Source organism: Mercenaria mercenaria, chromosome 7 (assembly GCF_021730395.1).
Source record: "Mercenaria mercenaria strain notata chromosome 7, MADL_Memer_1, whole genome shotgun sequence".
Classification (NCBI taxonomy): domain Eukaryota; kingdom Metazoa; phylum Mollusca; class Bivalvia; order Venerida; family Veneridae; genus Mercenaria; species Mercenaria mercenaria.
The window spans coordinates 16,260,856-16,282,879 of NC_069367.1; the positions used below are offsets into that span (position 1 = coordinate 16,260,856).

Genomic DNA, 22,024 nt, shown 5'->3' on the forward strand with positions numbered 1-22,024 from the left:
TGGACAATGTTTATGTGAACTTACAGTATGATATAAGCAATAGCAACAAAGATATGACACAAAAACAAAGTTTGCCGAAAAACTTTAACCAAGAAAGCTCACACCGACGCCAACGCCGGGCGAGTAGAATAGCCCCCCTATTTTCCGAATAGTGGAGCTAAAAATTCATACAATATTTCATGCAGACAAACATTCTGACCAAGTTTCATGCACATCAAATGAACAAGAGTGTTAACAAGCTATTCTTTTGATTTGACTGGGTGACCTAGTTTTTGACCCCATATGACCCAGTTTGAAACTGGGCCTAGGAATCATCAAACATTCTGACCAAGTTTCATGATTGAAGATAGGGTCATAAATGAAGAGTGTTAACAAGCTTTTCCTTTGATTTGACTTGATGACCTAGTTTTTGACCTGACATGACCCAGTTTCGATCCAGGCCTAGAGATCAAGATAATCATAATCCTAGGCCCAAGTGTTCTTGAGTTATCATCCGGAAACGGATTGGTCTATATATCGACCGACAGACCAACAGACTGACAGACCGACTGACATCTGCAAAACAATATACCCCTCCTTCAAAGAAGGAAGGTTTATTACCAAATTGTTGAAGAAATTTTGCAAGTTTGTATCAAATCAAACCATAAATGAAGTCTCTATATGGCTGCAAAAGCCAAAATAGCAAATTTTGGCCCTTTAAGGAGCCATAACTCTGGAACCCATAATGGGATCTGGCCAGTTTTCGAAAGCAACCGAGATATTATGCCAATACAAGTTATGTGCAAGTTTGATTAAAATTGATTGCAAAATGTTGTCTCTATCATGTTCACAAACCAAAAATAGCAAATTTTGGCCCATTAAGGGGCCATAACTCTGGAACCCATGATGGGATCTGGCCAGTTTCCGAAAGGAACCGAGATATTATGCCAATAGAAGTTGTGTGCAAGTTTTATTAAAGTTGATTGCAAAATGTGGTCTCTATCGTGTTCACAAGCCAAAAATAGCAAATTTTGGCCCTAAGTTACTTTAAGGGGCCATAACTCTGGAACCCATGATGGGATCTGGCCAGTTTTCAAAAAGAACTCAGATATTATGCCAATACAACTTGTGTGCAAGTTTGATTAAAGCTGATTGCAAAATGTTGTGTGTATCCTGTTCACAAGCCAAAAATAGCAAATTTTGGCCCTTTAAAGTGCCATAACACTGGAACCCATGATGGGATCTGGCCAGTTTTCGAAAGGAACCGAGATATTATGCCCAGTTGTGTGCAAGTTTGACTAAAATCAAATACAAAATGTGGTCTCTATTGTGTTCACAAGGAAATTGTAGACCGACGACGATGGACGAAGAGCGATCACAAAAGCTTACCTTGTCACTACGTGACAGGTGAGCTAAAAATTAATGTTGCATACAGAGCTACATTAATAATTAAATGTCATGTAGGAACAGTTGAGTGTTAAAAAACAGCCAGTTTTTTAGTGTTAGTACACATTTATACTGCATTTATCTATACATGTATACGGTGTGTACAATTTAAACCTAATGCTAAGCACTATTAATATACATAAACCCATGAAAGTGGAATGACGGACATTTTTCAAGTAAAAATCCAGCTGAAATTGATGTGTGTGTAAAAAGTATGCAGGAAATTATAGCTTTTAACCCAATACAGTAAACTTTTCCTGTTACCAGGACGAAATAATAACTTTCCAAATATGACTTTTCTTATTTTGACTGGGACAGTCCTTTTAAGAAAAATCGAACCGCATGCAGGAGTTGCTTCCCTTCAACTTCAGAAAATCTCTACCTATAGCTAAGGGAGATCAATGCGTAGAAGATTGAAGAAAAGAACTATTATTTTATTAGTCTTGTTTCTTTATTTCTAAAGCATCAGCTTCAAATCAGCTTCAAATACTTATGCGGCAGTATCGTTAATTTAACAAATTTAAATGCACAGCTTTATAAAACATTCACCAAACAAGAGCTGTCTCCATAGGATGACACATGCCCCCGATGGCACTTCGAATGAATAGTTATGGCCGATGTTAGAGTTTAGGACCTTTGACCTACGGAGCTGGGTCTTGCGCGCGACACGTCATCTTACTGTGTCACACATTCATGCATAGTTATTGTAAAATCCATGCATGAATGACAAAGATATGGACTGGACATGCCCATCAATGCACTATCATGAAAAATGACCTTTAACGTCTAAGTGTGACCTTGACCTTTGAGCTACGGACCTGGGTCTTGCGTGTGACACGTCGTCTTACTGTGGTACACATTCATGCCAAGTTATTTGAAAATCCATCCATCGTTGACAAAGATATGGACCGGACACGCCCATCAATGCACTATCCTTTAACGTCTAAGTGTGACCTTGACCTTTGAGCTACGAACCTGGGTCTTGTGCGCGACACGTCGTCTTACTGTGGTACACACTCATGCCAAGTTATTTGAAAATCCATCCATCGATAACAAAGATATGGGCCGGACACGCCCATCAATGCACTATCCTTTAACGTCTAAGTGTGACCTTGACCTTTGAGCTACGGACCTGGGTCTTGCGCGCGACACGTCGTCTTACTGTGGTACACATTCATGCCAAGTTATTTGAAAATCCATCCATCGATGACAAAGATATGGACCGGACACGCCCATCAATGCACTATCCTTTAATGTCTAAGTGTGACCTTGACCTTTGAGCTACGGACCTGGGTCTTGCGCGCGACAGGTCGTCTTACTGTGGTACACATTCATGCCAAGTTATTTGAAAATCCATCCATCGATGACAAAGATATGGACCGGACACGAAAATTGCGGACAGACTGACAGACCGACGGTTCAAAAACTATATGCCTCCCTTCGGGGGCATAAAAACACACTATGTGCAGTAAGATGCGCATAATGCCACTTTAATATAAACTCATTAATTTTTGACTACTTTGATGCAACAGAAATATATGAGGAAATGGCATGATTAATACCTCCATAATACTTCATTCTCAGAAGAAACAATATTTTATTGGTAATTCATGTATGAGAACTGGAATTCCACCCTCTCTATTGCAATAAAAGTATTTTCTAAACTTTTACCTGTAGTTGATTCTTCTTGCATCTTTACATAATTACTTCCTGTAGAGAGTCTACACAATTCTGGTTGTAACCTGTGATCCTGTTTTTGTTTATTACATTCAGATTCAGATGTTACATTCATTTCAGTGGCACCAGAATCCAACATCTCCTGGTGTATGGGTGAAGTGTCACATTTACTAGAAGAACAAAGCTGATTGTGCAAATGTGCATTTCAATTAAAAAATCATACATGAATATAAAATTGTCATAACAAACACACCACCACAGTTCTTTTTTTTCTCAAACTAATTTTGTAGATTAAGGGTCTGTGCCTGCTGTTTGGTGGGTGAGGGGTGGGAATGGTGTAGTTTTTATTTCAGAAGGAAAAAGGCCCTTGCCAATGATCTGTATTTCCAACACTGTAACATTATAAATGTCCAGGTTTCCTGTCAACAATTAATCATAAATCTGACTGTTCGTTTCTTTCCATAAGACGAAGAATGACCTTTCACATGAAACAAAGTTTTAAGAAAAGTTTTTGTCAAAAAAACAAGAGCTGTTGGAGGACAGCAACGCTTGACTATTCAACAGACTTGTCAATTGAATGAATACAAAAGTCGAAAAAGGGGCATGATTTTGTAAAAATGGGAAAAGAGTTATGGAACCTTCACACTGCTAATCAGCTCATGATAGTGAACAAGTATGTAAAGTTTCAATCCTTTCCCATTAGTGGATACTTAAATACCAGCTTACATACAAAAACTTAACCAAAAACTGCTATGTCAGAAAAAGGGAAATAATTTTGACAAAATGCAAAGCAGAGTTATCAGACCTGCACAGCTCATGTCAAAATCAAGACAGTGGACAAGTGTGTGAAGTTTTAATCCAATGCCATTAGTGGGTACTGAGATACCAGGTTACATACAAAACCTTAGCCAAGAATTTCTAAGTCGAAAAAGGGGCATAATTTTGTAAAAGAGCAAAATAGAGTTATGGAACCTGTGCAATGTAGGTCAGTATGTGACAGTGAATAAGTGTGTGAAGTTTCAATCCATTCCCACAAGTGGTTACTGAGATACCAGCTTACATACAAAACCTTAACCAAGAATTACTAAGTCGAAAAAGGGGCATAATTTTGTAAAAAAACAAAACAGAGTTATGGAACCTGTGCAATGTAAGTCAGTTTATGACAGTGAATAAGTGTGTGAAGTTTCAATCCTTTCCCAAAAGTGGTTACTGAGATACCAGCTTACATACAAAACCTTAACCAAGAATTTCTAGTCAAAAAAGGGGCATAATTTTGTAAAAAAGCAAAATAGAGTTATGGAACCTGTGCAATGTAGGTCAGTTTATGACAGTGAATAAGTGTGTGAAGTTTCAATCCATTCCCACAAGTGGTTACTGAGATACCAGCTTACATACAAAACCTTAACCAAGAATTTCTAAGTCAAAAAAGGGGCATAATTTTGTAAAAAAAGCAAAATAGAGTTATGGAACCTGTGCAATGCAGGTCAGTTTATGACAGTGAATAAATGTGTGAAGTTTCAATCCATTCTCACAAGTGGTTACTGAGATACCAGCTTACATACAAAACCTTAACCAAATCGGGACGCGGACGCCGATGCCGACGCATTGGGCGAGTCCAACAGCTCTACTATTCTTTGAAGCCGAGCTAAAAAATGATTAGGCTCAGACAAATTTTGTGAGGAAAGGTGCCTGCATCTATGCCCAACAGCTGCCATATAGTGATTAGCTAGAAACAAATTCTGTTCTCCTTAAAATTTCAACTTACTGCTTAATGCAAAGAAACATAATAATAATGCACTTACCCTTTTTGATGATCTAAGTCTGTAGACACTGCACATATAGACTTTCCTGTTATAAGATCTCTTCTTCTTGTAGATGGCTTCAAGTCTGCAAAACAACAGTAAACAACTTGTTTTGTTGGTTTGTCAAAGTTCCATTGATAAATCATAAAAAAATCACTGAAGAAATGACCAGATTTGTTTCTGAAATTATTCACAAGTTACCCTGGTCCAATCAAAAATGTGAAAGGTTTTATACAAATTTCTTAATTTATTATTAAAGGATTAAACTATGTTTTTCCATTGTTCATGCATGTGTAAACTCTGTCAAACAAGTGAATGAGGTATTGCCATGCTATACAAAGTCCCCTACTCACTGGAAGGCAACTAATATTTCTACTGCAGTATAACACAACTAGAGCTGCTATTGAGAAAAGCGCAATTTTGTCTCCTACATCTGTCTAAACATCTAGATTGGCATTTCTTCTCCATTATGTATCTGAGTCAACCATCCACCAAGATCTGTATCACTGGCATCAGTATTTTCGATAATTCAAGGGCCATATTTCCGAAGCGACTAGGCTGATTTGGCTAATTATCGAACTTGGCCAAGGACATATTGTCAAACACATTTTGTTCAAGTCTGGTAATTGCACTTGTCCACCGGCAAAAAGTCCCAAGTCATACATGTCGGACATAGGAATTCCACACCCCTGTGTAGGTCACCTAAAATCTTTGTAGTTTGTTTAGTATACATGAAGTCTGTTGATAACCAAATATTTTCTCTTTTTCTTGCCAAACTAAATGTCTCAGTGCCTCCTCTGCTATTCGCCAAATGTAGCCAATTAATGCTACAAATTCAAAGAAATTGCTACAGATTTTTGAAAGTGGTTACAAGAATTTTATTAAATTGTGGTCAAATTTCAGCAATTCAGCTTCAATTTGGCAATTTCTCTCAAGAAGTGGCTACAACTTTCTGAGGCCCATGGGAGGCCCTGTGTCTTGCTTAAAAATTTGTTATTATGTGCAACATTGAAAATACAATAGTGTTTCTGACTCAGTTCTAAGCTCAAACCCTGCTTGAATAACGACTTTTCATTAATTACATTTTCATTTTTCGAAGAAAGTGTTAAGTAATAACAAGCGCTGTAACAGGAGACAGCGCGCTCGACTATTTCGATGCTGGATAGTGAAACTGGGCACATCTGAGGAAACTAGAGCTGTCACTGGAGTGTTAAAATAAATGACTCCAATTGTGGATGAAGATATTGCACAATAGCCTGAGTCTATGTCAAAAATATCAACTTAAAGTAATAAGAGAGGTAAAGATAAAATGTATCAAAACACTATATAAGTATATCCTAAGCAAAAAGGGGCATAATTCATTAAATATTGGTGCCAGAGTTATGCAGCTTGTGTCATATAGTGTGGGTGATGATGTTGAACAACTATTTTAAGTTTGAATCAAATCCATTCAGTAATAACAGAGACAGAGTGAAAGTGCATCAAAACTTTAACCTAAAATTCTAAGTAAAAAGGGGGAATAATTAATGAAAAATTGGTGCCAGAGTTATGCATCTTGCATCATATGGTGTGGGTGATGATGTTGAACAACTATTTTAAGTTTGAATCAAATCCATTCAGTAATAACAGAGACAGAGTGAAAGTGCATCAAAACTTTAACCTAAAATTCTAAGTAAAAAGGGGAAATAATTCATGAAAAATTTCAGAGTCCCAGAGGTTATGCACACTTGTTGATCAATTTTAGTATAAGAGGAGTGAAAGTGATTTTGAACAACTAATTTATAACCTTGAAGTTGTGAATCTGATCCATTTCAAGTAATAACATTAGATAGACAGAGTGAAAGTGCACCAAAACTTTAACCTGAAATTCTAAGTAAAAAGGGGGAATAATTCATGAAAAAATGGTGCCAGAGTTATGCACCTTGTGTCATATGATGTGGGTGATGATGTTGAACAACTATTTTAAGTTTGAATCAAATCCATTCAGTAATAACAGAGATAGAGTGAAAGTGCATCAAAACTTTAACCTGAAAATCTAAGTGAAAAGGGGGGATAATTCATGAAATATTGGTGCCAGAGTTATGGCCCTTATGTCAGATGATGTGGATGATGATGAGGAATAAGTATTTCAAGCTTGAATCAAGTCCATCAAGTAATTACAGAGATAAGTTGAAAAAAGAGAAAGTGCACCGAAACTTTAACCAAGGTGGGGACGCGGAAAGACGCCGACGCTGGGGCGAGTAGGATAGCTCTTCTTATACTTCGTATAGTCGAGCTAAAAATTAGACATAACTACCTATAATCTGACAACTGCCTTCCACTGGCTGATTAGGCCCCAGAATGTATCTACTGTAATCATTGTCTGGCCGCTGTTGCTGTGGAAACATTCTACAAATTTGTCTCCCCTGATTCAAGGACTCTTCAAATACCTGATCAAACAGGGACTCAATATGCACTGAACTATCAACAGAAGATGCCGATACATTAAACGCATCACTAGAAATGTCAGTGTATGGATTCACTTTCCTATGCAAACCAAGATCAATGTTTGAACAGCTTTGTAGTGTATTCCCTACACCTGAAGAGTCCAAATGTTCTTTATATCTGTCAAACTCAAATTTATTAAAATTACTATATGACCCAGAAAACTGCTCCAGACCTGCAACAAATTGTGCAAGTTCAAAGCTAGTGTGAACAGGAACATCTGAGCAGACGTCTGTGTCATGATCATGAATCACCACATTAACACTGTCTGAGGCTATGTTTGTTCTTTCACTCTCAACTGTATCTTTTTTACTGTTATTTGTTTTGGAAACTTTTCTTTCAGCAGAAGTAATGAACTGATCATTCTTTCCAAGTAACACATTTCCAGCTTGTTGTTTGTCTGCAATTTCTGCTGTTGATAACTCTGAGTCAAGAAAGCCATTGAATTCAGTATATTCTGTATTTTTTTTAGACTTGTGTTGAAATCTTTGATTCCTACCTGATGATAACACAAGGTCATTTTGTTTGCTATCTGTTACACTGCCAGATGCCCTTTTACATGAATACTCTTTTCTCAAAACTTCTACATATTTTTTTCCATTGCTGTGTAAAAATATTTCTGCTTTCTCCATATCAGTGAGCTGACTTAACTGTTGTATCTCTGGGTGTTTGATGCTGCCAACCTGTGAAGAGTTCAGGTTAGAATTAATAGGAAATGTCAGTCTATCCCCTGCAGCTGTCTGGATTTCTTCAAACAGTTTCTCAAGCTTAGTATCCATCGTCATATGTGGCTGAAACTTGTCCATGTAGATACTGAAATTACATATACAAAAGCAAATATAGGGTTTGCATATTGACAACTGTACAGTTCTAAAATGCAAATGTACGATAAAGTAAATTTAAATTCCCAAAGACAGAATAACATAAGCTCCATTTATCTAAGGCATAGTAAACACCCCCACCCCTCTGCTTAATTTGGCAAAGGCACACAAAATGCCCCAGCACATTTTGTTCAAAACAGATAAATCCTCCTAGATCAATTTGACAGACAAAATTATTAATCCCTCCCCATGAATTTGAATATATTTAAAGCAGAGAAATCTCCCTTTGATATAACATAATAAAACCTTTAAATTAAATAAAAATCAGATTAATTGAGCAGTAACAGTAACTATTTTGTGCTAAATTTTCAACAGTTTTATGAAATGAATATAAAAATCAAAAGAGAATTTTATCCACTTTTGTCAAAATTGAACTGGGGAATTTAAATGTTCCGTGGAATTTTGTGAATATTCTCTGGAAAGATAGATTTATATCATTGCTCCAGATATTCCTAAAAAGTACTATTTTGATTTAGATCATACTTGAACAGTTTTTTTTTTTATTTGGTTCGATCTGAGGCTGAAGTTCAGCCCCAATCCCAAAGAAAAATTAATACGTATTTTTTCCCAATTTTACGTCTAAAAATGCCTGGATTTTCGCTGGACACAAAATTTGGGGTCCAAATCCATTGGGTCTAAAAAAATTCTGTTTCCGGTATCATGCTCCAAAAAATTAGGGTAGGTAGGTCGGAAATGTTTTTTTGGAATTTTTTTTTATTAAGTCAGACTTTTCAGAAATTATTTTTATGTCAAAAAATGAATACCAAGAAGGGGGTTATGCCTTTAGTGTATCAGTAAGTTGATTTCTAACAGAACTGATCATATTTAAGGCATAAAAAGTGAAGTTTGGCAACTTTTTGTCAAAAAGTTGAAAATATATTCTCCAAGCAAATAAAAACATTTAGATTCAGGCCAAAAATTTAGGGTAGGTTGGGATACCAGAAAAAAATAATTTTTTTTACGCCTAACGTAGATACTGGTATTACGGTATGGTATTGTAGAGACCATACCATAGCTCTTCGCATTCTTCGATTTTTTTTTTAAAAGTGGTTTTTACAAGAGCACCGGTTACTAATAACAAGAGGACCATGATGGTCCTGAATCGCTCACCTGTCCCCACATGACCCAGTTTTGAACTGAGTATGACATCATTTTTTCAATTATTTGACATAGTGACCTAGTTTTTGAGCTCATGTGACCCAGTTTTGAACCTGACCTAGATATCATCAAGATAAAAATTCTGACCAATCTTCATGAAGATCCATTGAAAAATATGGCCTCTAGAGAGGTCACAAGGTTTTTATTATTTGACCTAGTTATTGATGGCACGTGACCCAGTTTCGAATTTGACCTAGATATCATTTAGGTGAACATTCTGACCAACTTTCATGAAGATCCATTGAAAAGTATGGCCTCTAGAGAGGTCACAAGGTTTTTCTATTTTTAGACCTACTGACCTAGTTTTTGACCGCAGTTGACCCAATTTTAAACTTGACTAAGAATTCATCAAGATGAACATTCTGACTAATTTTCATGAAGATCCATTCAAAATTATGGCCTCTAGAGAGGTCACAAGGTTTTTCTATTTTTAGACCTACTGACCTAGTTTTTGACCACAGTTGACCCAGTTTCAAACTTGACCTAGATATCATCAAGATGAACATTCAGACCAACTTTCATACAGATCCCATGAAAAATATGGCCTCTAGAGAGGTCACAAGGTTTTTCTATTATTTGACCTACTGACCTAGTTATTGTCGGCATGTGACCCAGTTTCGAACTTGACCTAGATATCACCAAGGTGAACATTCTGACCAATTTTCATGAAGATCCATTCACAAGTATGGCTTCTAGAGAGGTCACAAGGTTTTTCTATTTTTAGACCTACTGACCTAGTTTTTGACCGCAGTTGACCCAGTTTCAAAACTTACCTAGATATCATCAAGATGAACATTCAGACCAACTTTCATACAAATCCCATGAAAAATATGGCCTCTAGAGAGGTCACAAGGTTTTTCTATTTTTAGACCTACTGACCTAGTTTTGGATTGAACGTGACTCAGTTTCGAACTTGACCTAGATATCATCAAGATGAACATTCAGACCAACTTTCATACAGATCCCATGAAAAATATGGCCTCTAGAGAGGTCACAAGGTTTTTTATTATTTGACCTTCTGACCTAGTTTTTGATGGCACATGACCCAGTTTCTAACTTGACCTAGATATCATCAAGGTGAACATTCTGACCAACTTTCATGAAGATCCATTGAAAAGTATGGCCTCTAGAGAGGTCACAAGGTTTTTCTATTTTTAGACCTACTGACCTAGTTTTGGAACGCACGTGACCCAGTTTCGAACTTGACCTAGATATCATCAAGATGAACATTCAGACCAACTTTCATAAAGATCCCATGAAAAATGTGACCTCTAGAGTGGTCACAAACAAAAGTTTACGCACGCACGCATGGACGACGGACGCTGCGTGATCACAAAAGCTCACCTTGTCACAAAGTGACATGTGAGCTAAAAATGTAAACAACTGACTCTGTCTATAAATTATTTGAATGAATGATCGTCGATCTTAGTCATAATACTGATTGACAGTGAATGCTAATGACTCCGTGTGTTGCAGAAAGGTATTTAGTTTGTAACTGTAATTTCCTATCAATTGAAATCCTCTCGAAACTGGTAAAGTAATTGCTTATATTTGGACAAAGCCCTCTGTCTTTGCCATTTGCCAGCTGCTAAAAAGGCAAATATATAAGATTCAGTGTAAGTTATATTTCACTGGTTCTACCAGTTAGTAAGTTCATACTCTAAACAAGAGGACCATGATGGTCCTGAATCGCTCACCTATCCCCACATGACCCAGTGTTGAACTGAGTATGATGTCGTTATTTCTATTATTTGACAAAGTGACCTAGTTTTTGAGCACATGTGACCTAGATATCATCAAGATAAAAAATTCTGACCAATTTTCATGAAGATCCATTGAAAAATATGACCTCTAGAGAGGTCACAAGGTTTTTCTATTATTTGACCTAATGACCTAGTTTTTGAAGGCACGTGACCCACTTTTAAACTTGACCTAGATATCATCAAGGTGAACATTCTCACCAATTTTCATGAAGATCTTGTGAAAAATATGGCCTCTAGTGAGGTCACAAGGTTTTTCTATTTTTCGACCTACAGACCTAGTTTTTGACCGCACATGACCCAGTTAGGAACTTGACCTAGATATCATCAAGCTGAACATTCTCACCAATTTTCATGAAGATCCATTGAGAAATATATCCTCTAGAGACATCACAAGGTTTTTCTATTTTTAGACCTACTGACCTAGTTATTGACCGCACGTGACCAAGTTTCGAAACTGACCTAGATATCATCAAGGTGAACATTCAGACCAATTTTCATAAAGATCCCATGAAAAATATGGCCTCTAGAGAGGTCACAAAGTTTTTTCTATTTTCAGACCTACTGACCTAGTTTTTGACCGCACGTGACCCAGTTTCAAACTTGACCCAGATATCATCAAGGTGAACATTCTGACCAATTATCATGAAGATCCATTGAGAAATATGGCTTCTAGAGAGGTCACAAGGTTTTACTATTTTTAGACCTACTGACCTAGTTTTTGACCCCACGTGACCCAGTTTCAAACTTGATTTACCCGGTAGATATCATCAAGGTGAACATTCTGACCAATTTTCATGAAGATCTCATGAAAAATATGGCCTCTAGAGAGGTCACAACGTTTTTCTATTTTTAGATCTACTGACCTAGTTTTTGACCCTACATGACCCAGTTTCAAACTTGACCTAGAAATCATTAAGATGAACATTCTCACCAATTTTCATGAAGATCCATTGAGAAATATGGCCTCTAGAGAGGTCACAAGGTTTTTCTATTTTTAGACCTACTGACCTAGTTTTTGATCCCACATGACCCAGTTTTGAACTTGACCTAGATATCATCAAGGTGAACATTCTGACCAATTTTCATGAAGATCTCATGAAAAATATGGCCTCTAGAGAGGTCACAAGGTTTTTCTATTTTTAGATCTACTGACCTAGTTTTTGACCCCACGTGACCCAGTTTCGAACTAGACTTAGATATCATCAAGGTGAACATTCTGACCAATTTTCATGAAGATACATTGAGAAATATGGCCTCTAGAGAGGTCACAAGGTTTTTCTATTTTTAGACCTACTGACCTAATTTTTGACCCCACGTGACCCAGTTTCGAACTTGACCTAGATATCATCAAGGTGAACATTCTGACCAATTTTCATGAAGATCTCATGAAAAATATGGCCTCTAGAGAGGTCACAAGGTTTTTCTATTTTTAAATCTACTGACCTAGTTTTTGACCGCACGTGACCCAGTTTCGAACTTGACCTAGATATCATCAAGATGAACATTCTGACCAACTTTCATAAAGATCCCATGAAAAATGTGACCTCTAGAGTGGTCACAAGCAAAAGTTTACACACACACGCACGCACGCACGGACGACGGACGCCACACGATCACAAAAGCTCACCTTGTCACTTTGTGACAGGTGAGCTAAAAACACATCAGAGAAATTTGGGCAGTTTTTACCGATTAAAACGTTTGCAGCATTAGATTATATTTTTTCTTTACACGAAAATTGCCGTTAGGTAACAAAGCGAATACACCGATAATCAGGAGTAGGCGATCATGTGTTATTGTTACAAAACTGTTCCAGTTCACGTAATGTAATCGGTGCACTTAAACTGCCTAGCTATAGCTACTGCTGTTATAGTGAAGTGGTAGAGTGTCTGCCTTAGGAGTGAGAGGTCCTGGGTTCGAGTCCCAGTTAGAGCTTAACAATTTTCATTCTGCTACAGCATCTGTTCCAGTTGTTCTATATTTTTATCACAGTATCATGGATCAATATTTAGAAACACAGATCACAGTTGAATGTTAAATCAAATGCACCCAAGTAGAAAATATCCGCTATATTATGTCCCTTTGATGTTTCTGCTCTCCAGGTTCAAGAAGAGTTATATTTCCTTGATCACAAAATTTTCCTTTATATGAAAATATTAAATGCTTATAACTCTATGCTTCTGGTTAAAATATTGTCAATAGATCTATTTTTGAGAAATATATGGACATTTGTCTTCATTTCAAAGCTTTTTAACTTCATACCTATGATTTGAAAAACTTAGGTACTATCTCTAGGTATTGGTAAAAACCATTGTTTTCATCATGTTCATCCTAAATGAGTCAATAAATGAAATATGTAGTGAAATATGAGCCCCTTCAAAAGATTCATATGATCTACTGTAGACTACATATTTTTCATTTCGGACTCATTTAGCAGGAAAACAATGATTTTTATCACTCTAGTCATATTTTCTGCACAAGATCTGATACTCATACAGGTCTGTGGCATTGGCTTGTAAATGATTAGGAAGTGTCTAGGGGTATGGACTTCCCTTTTCTAGAGATTTAGAGTTATTTACATGTACATCCTAAATTTTGTTGAAAATGAAATAACAAATAAGACATACCAGTGTTCACTTAATTATTAAGTGTATTAAGTTAATACATGGATCTAAATGGTTTACAGATACCAGCATTTACCTGATTGTTTACCTTCTCTATCAAAAACTAAATAACCGAGGAACTTCATATGAATACACTGTTCCGTGCCGATTAGTTGTAAAATTAACTGTTGATAACAGATTACTGAGTGAATCTAACCCTTGAATGAATTATATTTGAAATTCAGTAGAAAAAAACAGGCATAATAATATGCACCTATTTATTTTGTTATTTAACAAGATATAATGATTATAGGCACGGAAGTGATTGTTTAATAATCAATTAACTGACACTAAGTATAAGAAACTGTTTGTGAAACGTCCCTTCTATATCATAATGGCTACAAATGTGTAGAAAACATAAATACCCCAAGAGTTAAAGGGTTTTTTTTTGGGCCGTTTTTATAAACATTATTCCGCTATGTTCCCAATGCCAAAAAGTATGTTTTTTTCCCAAAATGAAAGCAAAAATTCCCAATCTACATTCTAAAAAAAAATTTCATCAAATTTGCACAAACATTGGCCAAATTATGGACAATTTTGTGATGGAAGTATGTTAAAGAGGTTGTACAATGTGAAACAAGTGTACGAGAAAGTGCTTTTAAAAACACATCCTTACTAAATCCTATGGGACTAAATATTTCCCAATTTGGAACATCTACGCATCAAAATTCCCAATTTTGGGGGTATAGGCTATGTTCCCAAATTAGCTAGAAAAAAGGAAGTGTCTAGGCGTACAGATCCGTACCTCTAGAATCTGTTTCTAGAGGTACGGATCCGTATCTCTAGACAAGCCTGTTAGGGTTTTTCTAGGGGTACGGACCTCAACTTTTTTGAGATTTAGGGTTATTTATATCATAAATCATGTTGAAAATGAAATAACAAATAATATTTAGCCTGTATTCACTTAAAACTTGGATCTAAATAGTTTACAGATACTAGCTTCCACCCAATTGTTTACCTTCTCTTTCAAACCAAAATAACCAAGGAACTCCAAATGAATACGCTGTTCCGTGCCGATTAGTTTCTTGTAAAATTAACTGTTGATAACAGATAAATGAGTGACTCTAACCCTTAAATGAAATCTATTTGAAAATCTAAAAACCAATTAGACATAATAATATGTTTTGTCATTTAACAAGATATAATGACAATCAGCACGGAACTGATTGTTTAATAATCAATTAACCGACATTAAGTAAAATAGACCGTTTGTGAAAATGCCCCTTGTATCAGGAAATGGCTACCAAATGTGTGAAAAACATAAACACACTAATGGTTAATTACTATTAAAAACGTTTTATCCCAAAAAGATATAAACAGACTGGTAACATTGCCCGATCGGGCTTTCGACATAAAAACTAATATTTCTTGAAAAATAATGAAGATATTTTCTTCAAACTTGGTCCAATTATTAAGCATAACATATGATACAAATTAGAATAAAAATAACTTGGTTGCCTTCAGTTTTGTTAGAATTATTTCCTCTTTTCATATTTTTATGACGCATAATTTTTGAAGTCCAAAAAAAAAATGTTCTAATGCTAAGTTTAAGACAAAAAAGGGTTCAATGGCTTTCTAATGCTCTAAATTCTTGCGCTGGTACATAAATGTATACATTTTACTGTGCTCTCACTTACAACATTATAGAGAAATGTAAGATGCTAAAAAATTGTTCATATATCTGCACTAGAAACAAAGTATTAACCCTATATATATAGAAGAAAGATATTGGCGCAAAAGTCAGGAGCAATAGAAAGCCATTTAACCATTTTCTGTTTTAAACATTGCATTAAAAAATTTTTTTTTTTTGGACTTCAAAAATTATGCATCATAAAAATCTTAAAAAGGGAAGTAATTCTAACAAAACTGAAGGCAACAAAGTTATTTCTATCTTAATAGGCATAATATGTTACTGGTTCAGTGCTTAAATCCGGACACTTTTTGAGGGTTTTTGACAGTAACTTTGCATTATGAAATAACACGTGCATAAAATTTTAACTGTATAATTTTAGGTTCTTTATAAATCTCTTTGCAAAACAACAAAATCGTGTATTGCTGATTTCATCAAAAAAATGTCATCCGAATTGGGCCAGTAAAAGCTGTCAAAATTGACCTTCAGAGTGCTTAAATATTCGGACACTATTTGGGTACAAAATGCAACGAATATATGCACCCAAAAATAACAATAAACACGACTTTGTTTAAAATAAAGAAGTCAAATACAGTCCTGTAAATATATACAAACATCTCCGTCCGAATAAAATTTTATTACCTGTTCATCAGGTTATCATATAGACTAGTTTGTAACTTTATATAATTGCCAAATATAACAATAATATAATAAAATTTATCTGAGCAAAAATTAATGTTTAAAATAATTCTTTCTCACACGTAGATTCTGTCGCTGTCGTTATACATTTTGACACAACTACGGGGATCATTATAATGACACTGCGCCGATTTTATCTAATGAACTGCTTCCCTTCTCTGCAAAATGCTGGAATTTTTTTCTCTATTGAACTAATTGATATATAACAGAAATTGGTTAAATCTTTTAAATAAATACTGAGGGTAGCTCTAGTACAGAATTCTTAAACAGGTTTTTACATCAGTTTCGATCAGCAAACAAAAACAGTCGTCTGTAAAAGGCAGAATATTTTTCTTATTTAATCAGTACCTAGTCGCACCTCTAATAACTGGCGCGCGCTGTATGACGTCATCCCCCAACACACACAAGTTTACTTCATGCCGTGTGGATATTTGAAGGTAGTTTTCTCTAGAAAAGCTTACATTTGTACACTGTTTTTTGACAGCCGGTCATCAAAGCTTTCGTTTGCGTCGATCCCGTTCACTTCAGTAAAAAATCATGATCGTAAAGCATTTTTAAACGGTGTCTGAATAATTAAGCACTGTCCGGATTTAGGCACTGAACCAGTATGCTTCATAAATGGACCAAGTTTGAAAGAAATATCTTCATTATTTTTCAAGAAATATTAGTTTTATCTCCAAAGCCCGATCGGGCAATGTTACCAGCCTGCTAAATGACCCTTACAGTAATCACTTGAAAATAAAAATTGGAATTTGGCGTATTCATCGAAATTGTTTGCACCAAGATACAGTGCTTTAGGGTATAGTGGATAGCTAACTAATTTTTCCTGCATTCCAGTTCAAAGAAATAAAAGTAGTAGCTTTTTTTCAGGATATCAGACAGAAAACATCTATTCTTCTTAAAACAGCCAGCTTTTCATAGAAATTCATGTGTTTTTTCTCTTAACGCCATTGTATACATATGCGCTGATTCAGGGTGTACAGGATAGCTTTGGTCATTTTTTACATTATTAGTTTAAAATCCACATCTTAACAAACTTTCCAAGATTTCTTTAAATTATATAAATCAGAATAATAATATAAATATATTCTCTTTTCAAAAACATTCAGCTTTTTAAATTTCTATCAAATACTTTTCATTCACTGACGTTTTTTACATATACACTGATTTAGTCTATAGGGGATAGCTTTATTTTACATTTGATGACATATGAAAAATAACATAACAAACAAATATTTAAAATGTATGTCAGAACGTCTGTTTGCATGCCAGTAAAAGAATGATATGAAATTTTATACAAAATTCAAGTCTAGAGTGGTGGAACCTATGCTCGCGGTATTCCTATGCTCGCGGTATTTCGATAAATATTCTTTCTGCAGAAGCACTGATAAAAAATATTTCATCATGCTATGTTCAACACCGGTCATTGGTGAAATGCCTTTACAACAAACGTAGCGATAGCCGCGCGTGCCGCTCACGTGACGTATACAGCAGCCAATACATTTTACACAATCTGTATCCGTCGCACAAATCTCACACAAATATGTCAAAATCACTAACTAAAGTTAGTTTTTTTAGAAATCATGCATTACATTCAGATATAAGATACATTTCAGAGCAAGATGGGATGAATGCGACGCCTGGTTACACTACGATAGCCTTGCGAACCATGAAAAGATCGATGTTGATCTTAGTATTTTGACAAAGTCCAAATGGTTCTTTCCAAGATGTAGGGAGGAGTAAATTTCCTACACAAAAAAAGAAGTGTAGAAAACATTAGCGAGTTAATCACTGTCGTTGTTTGAATCTTTAATACTTGAACATTCTGTTTTTAAACAACATTATTATACGTTTTTAAGCTTTGTTCTAATAGTGACTCTATTTCTGTAAGGGAAATATACACATAGAGGCACATACTAAATTTTATCCTCATTTCTTTTGTTTTTCAGATAATAAATGAGTAATGTGCTAAATATTATATTCGCATATGCTTGTTTGTTCATTTTAAGCCTGCTGAATTTTTTTTTCGTCCTTAGTTTAATCGATATTACATACCGCCAGCATAGGTTCCCTTCAGGGCGAATTTTCACCTTTTCACGTATGCCGTGTCGATAGCTCACGAGACGACCAAGTCACGTGATGATGCACATCAACAATATGTTTCGATAAAAGGAGGATAACTTTAAGTTTTTGCATAGGCAAATCGAAATAATACTTTTCTTGCTTCTTAAAAAGATTATATATGAACACAAGAAATATCATTAAAAATGATGGTCGGCGAAGTGTAATAAGGAAAGAAGTTTATGAATTTTTCATCTAACATTCATCTTTTATCTAACATTTTTCAAATTGCAAAACTAAATACCGCACTTTAACAATTTAAATGGTTCTCTTTTAATTTTTCGCAAAGGTTTCGTAGGGTTGCAATTTTGTTTCGTTTATCCTTAGACGAATAATTACAGCAATAGTTTGATGAAGATTCATTAAAGGTGTTTATATTTTTAGCTAAATTGGTCCCTATCCCCATTTGTAACAAAATAGCTGGAGACCTTACGATATTGTTACACATCGAGTTTGATAAAAATCCATTACATTTTAGTGGTTAATGCGAAGAAAGGCATATCTACTTTTAGCTATAGTGGTCCCTAATAGGGCCCAAGTTCCTATATAAATAAATTTGGAAGAGGACCTTATAATGATGCTCCAGACCAAGTATGACAAAGATCCACACAGCTGTTCATGAGACGCTGTATAAAGGCATTTCTAGTTTTAGCTCTAGCAGCCCCTAAAAGGGGTTAAATGTCCCAGCTGAACAAAGTTGGCTGCGGGCCTAATAAAGATGCAACAAATCAAGTTTGATTAGAATACATGAGAAAAAATCAATTAAAGGATTTTTTTATTTATTATTTTTATTTATTTCTAAAATAGGTCAACTGATCCCGCTTTAACAAATGCATATTCGCTATTCATGAATCTTTTGACAATGACGCCACACCCATAAAAAGGTGAAGGTCAAACAAAACATACAGTTGTAATTATTTCAATATTTCTGTTTCATCAGCAAAGTTTGACCGTAGTCATATCACATAGATAAACCTATGCAGCGTACCTTCATTTCAGAGTAATGAGATTCAGTCATTATATAGCATATATATATTAAAACAGATTTCAACTGATTTCAATATTTACATACCATACTAAAGAAAAATATTCATATATGATAAATCAGATACATAATTTATAACAAATATATCGAAGCAAACATATACTCATTTTAATATGCAATCTGAATAAGTCACAAAAGCAAGAAACCTTTTCATATACAGACGACAATTGTAACAAGGAAAATCTTTTAAAAAACACTTCTCTACATAAAAGACTCTTATCACACCCTTATTCATGTGATACGCAGACCGTATTCGGCTCTTTCTTTAACTTGATATATGTTGGTATTTGAACAGGTTTTTATCATATTTATTAAACTTACTTATCATTTTGAGATATATCCAGGGGTTCCACTAGACCTGAAAACCCAAGAGTCCCAGGACCCTTGGGCCCAAATTTTGAAGGGTCCTTTTCCAAAATACAGGAGTCCTGTCCCAACACGTCCATATAATTGACTATATTTTTTTTTAGTAATACCAGGAAGGTCTAATACATATCAGTTGTTCCAGGTAATACGTAGATCTTTACCTAAGAAAACAATAAACCCAAGATCATGTTACAGCATAATAAAAATGTCAGTTTCAGGTCATATATTGTAAACTAATATTTATCAAAATTCATGTTATTTTGATTAGGTTTTTCTTCTATGTTTCATTTAATTTTTGATAACAGAACAATGCTATAACAATATAAAAATGTATCCAAAATGTACTATCCGGATACTGGTACACTTTTGGAGTGTCACGGGAAAGTAGTTTTTGCTCAGTTTACTTGGCAAACTAAGCTGAATCAGATATAGTTCCTCAAATAATTATGCTACTTATCATTAAAAACTGCATTGAAAGTCAGTTTTTTTTCAAGGAATTTTGGAAATATGCATATGACATCGGGTGTAATTAGACTAGTGCACGGACATTCTTATCTTATTTTTGCTTTCAAAATTCATCAAAATTTGTGAAGTTTCTAGTTGAAATTACGGTATGATCACTAAGCAATGGTCTAATTTAAGGTTTGCATGAAAAAATCTTGCAGGGCACTTTTCACATGCTCGGTAATCAGCTGCTTACGATAATTTAATAATTGGCGCCTTTTTTGACTGTCCACATGATCAATACGCTTTATCAATTAATTTCAACACTTCATTGATTCTTATTACCTATGTGTACTCGCCGTGACGTAACTTGCTGATAAAAAAAATCAGCGAGGCATGTCTACAGGAGAAAGGGCGGGATTTAGCAGAAGATCAAAGGCAGGAGGGCATGACCGTGAGTGTTTATTTTGGAATACACGTGTCTATCGTGGAAATAGTTTTACTGAAGGAAATGAATGATAAGAGTAAGGATTATCAAAGGAAAATGCCTCCGGGTCCCGAAGGACGCACAGGCAAGTATCATGCCGGGTCCTTTGAGCGTCTTTTGAAAATCTCCCGGGTCCCGGGTCAAATGGAACCCCTGATATCAATATTCTTGCTAAATATACTAAGCCAAAGTTAGCTTTAAAACTGTGAACAGCGTCGTTTAGGATAAATGCTTTGTCTACATTTCAGTCAGCGTAGCACAATCAACAGAGTGAAAGAAATTGACACTCTCGTCCAATCAGGCAGAGTGTTGCATAAATCTTCCATTTTGATAAATTATCTATAATGCGTTATCAAGTATTTTGATTTGCAAACTGAAGTCACGTGGCATAGGTAACGAAAACGAATTTAGACGGCGTCGCCGAAAAATACCGCGAGCATAGGCATAACTAAGCATAGGTTCCACCACTCTAAATATAAAATTTATCAATCTATCCTCTATACCATAAAATCCGCTATACCCTAAAGCACTGTATCTGTTCACGACGTGATGTATAAGTAAAATTTGAGATTTCAATTTATTTTGAAAGCTTTGAAGCAACCTTTAATAGATCTATTACCGTAACTTTTCGTCAATTTGTTTTGAAAAAAAAATAACGGTGTTCTGTTATAATTGTGTTTCATAAAATTCACTACCCAGTGTAGAGGTTACAATATACTAAATAGCTGTTCCTCTTAAAGGTTACATTTTAGCAATTCAATCTTATTTATTTCACTTAAAACTCGAATCTAGATCTGGACGCATTGGTCGAGAGGGCTAAGACGCTTTCCTACGGAGGTGATGGCCCCTGGTTCGAATCCTGGCTACTCCCATTGCGGTGTGTCCTTGGGCAAGGCACTTTATCACGATTGCCTCAGTCGACCCAGCTGTAAATGGGTACCAGCAAATTGCTGGGGGTGAGGTATAATTGGTTTTAACTGTTCTTAATATAGGGTCGCACGCAAAAGCTCTATAGAGCTTATGTTAATTGTTTCACCAAGCGACGGTAAATAAAAATATTCAGACCTATTTTTCAGCACTTTAGAGCATTTCAATGATATGAAAACCATATATTGTCATTTAGTATGATATGTCTTCTTATTTTGATAAGAAGAGAAAAAATGACATGTTATGTTGTACATAAGAAAAATAATCTGTTCTGAGAAACATCACCCTCTAAAAATGCCCCCACGAAAACAGCCGTTTAGCAATCACGCGTAGGTAGACATTTTTCGCAAAGAATAACACTTATTCCAGGAAATTCACAATGAAAATGGCCTAGATCTTTTCTCAATACAATAAGCAATAAAACTAAGCCAAAAATGTAGCAGTCACCTCTTCAT

At 35.4% G+C, this 22,024-nt stretch overlaps 1 protein-coding gene across 8 annotated transcripts in view; it reads right to left on the minus strand.

Moving 5' to 3' along the window:
* The window catches only part of LOC123554843 (uncharacterized), a 30,893-nt gene extending 9,582 nt beyond the window's left edge, over window positions 1-21,311 (minus strand). The window contains exons 1-5 of one of the 8 annotated variants that reach the window (XM_053547687.1): window positions 21,262-21,311; window positions 14,809-14,887; window positions 7,201-8,201; window positions 4,905-4,989; window positions 3,097-3,272 (exon numbers count right to left, since the gene is read on the minus strand). In XM_053547687.1, the coding sequence (XP_053403662.1) occupies window positions 3,097-3,272; window positions 4,905-4,989; window positions 7,201-8,194 (1,255 nt within the window). In that variant the 5' untranslated portion in view covers window positions 8,195-8,201; window positions 14,809-14,887; window positions 21,262-21,311. Of the gene's footprint in view, window positions 1-3,096; window positions 3,273-4,904; window positions 4,990-7,200; window positions 8,202-14,808; window positions 14,888-16,527; window positions 19,413-19,491; window positions 19,619-19,666; window positions 20,729-21,145 lie in introns of those variants that run through there. The other 7 variants (XM_053547686.1, XM_053547689.1, XM_053547682.1 and 4 more) reach the window with 7 other exon arrangements.
* Window positions 21,312-22,024: the final 713 nt, after the last annotated feature.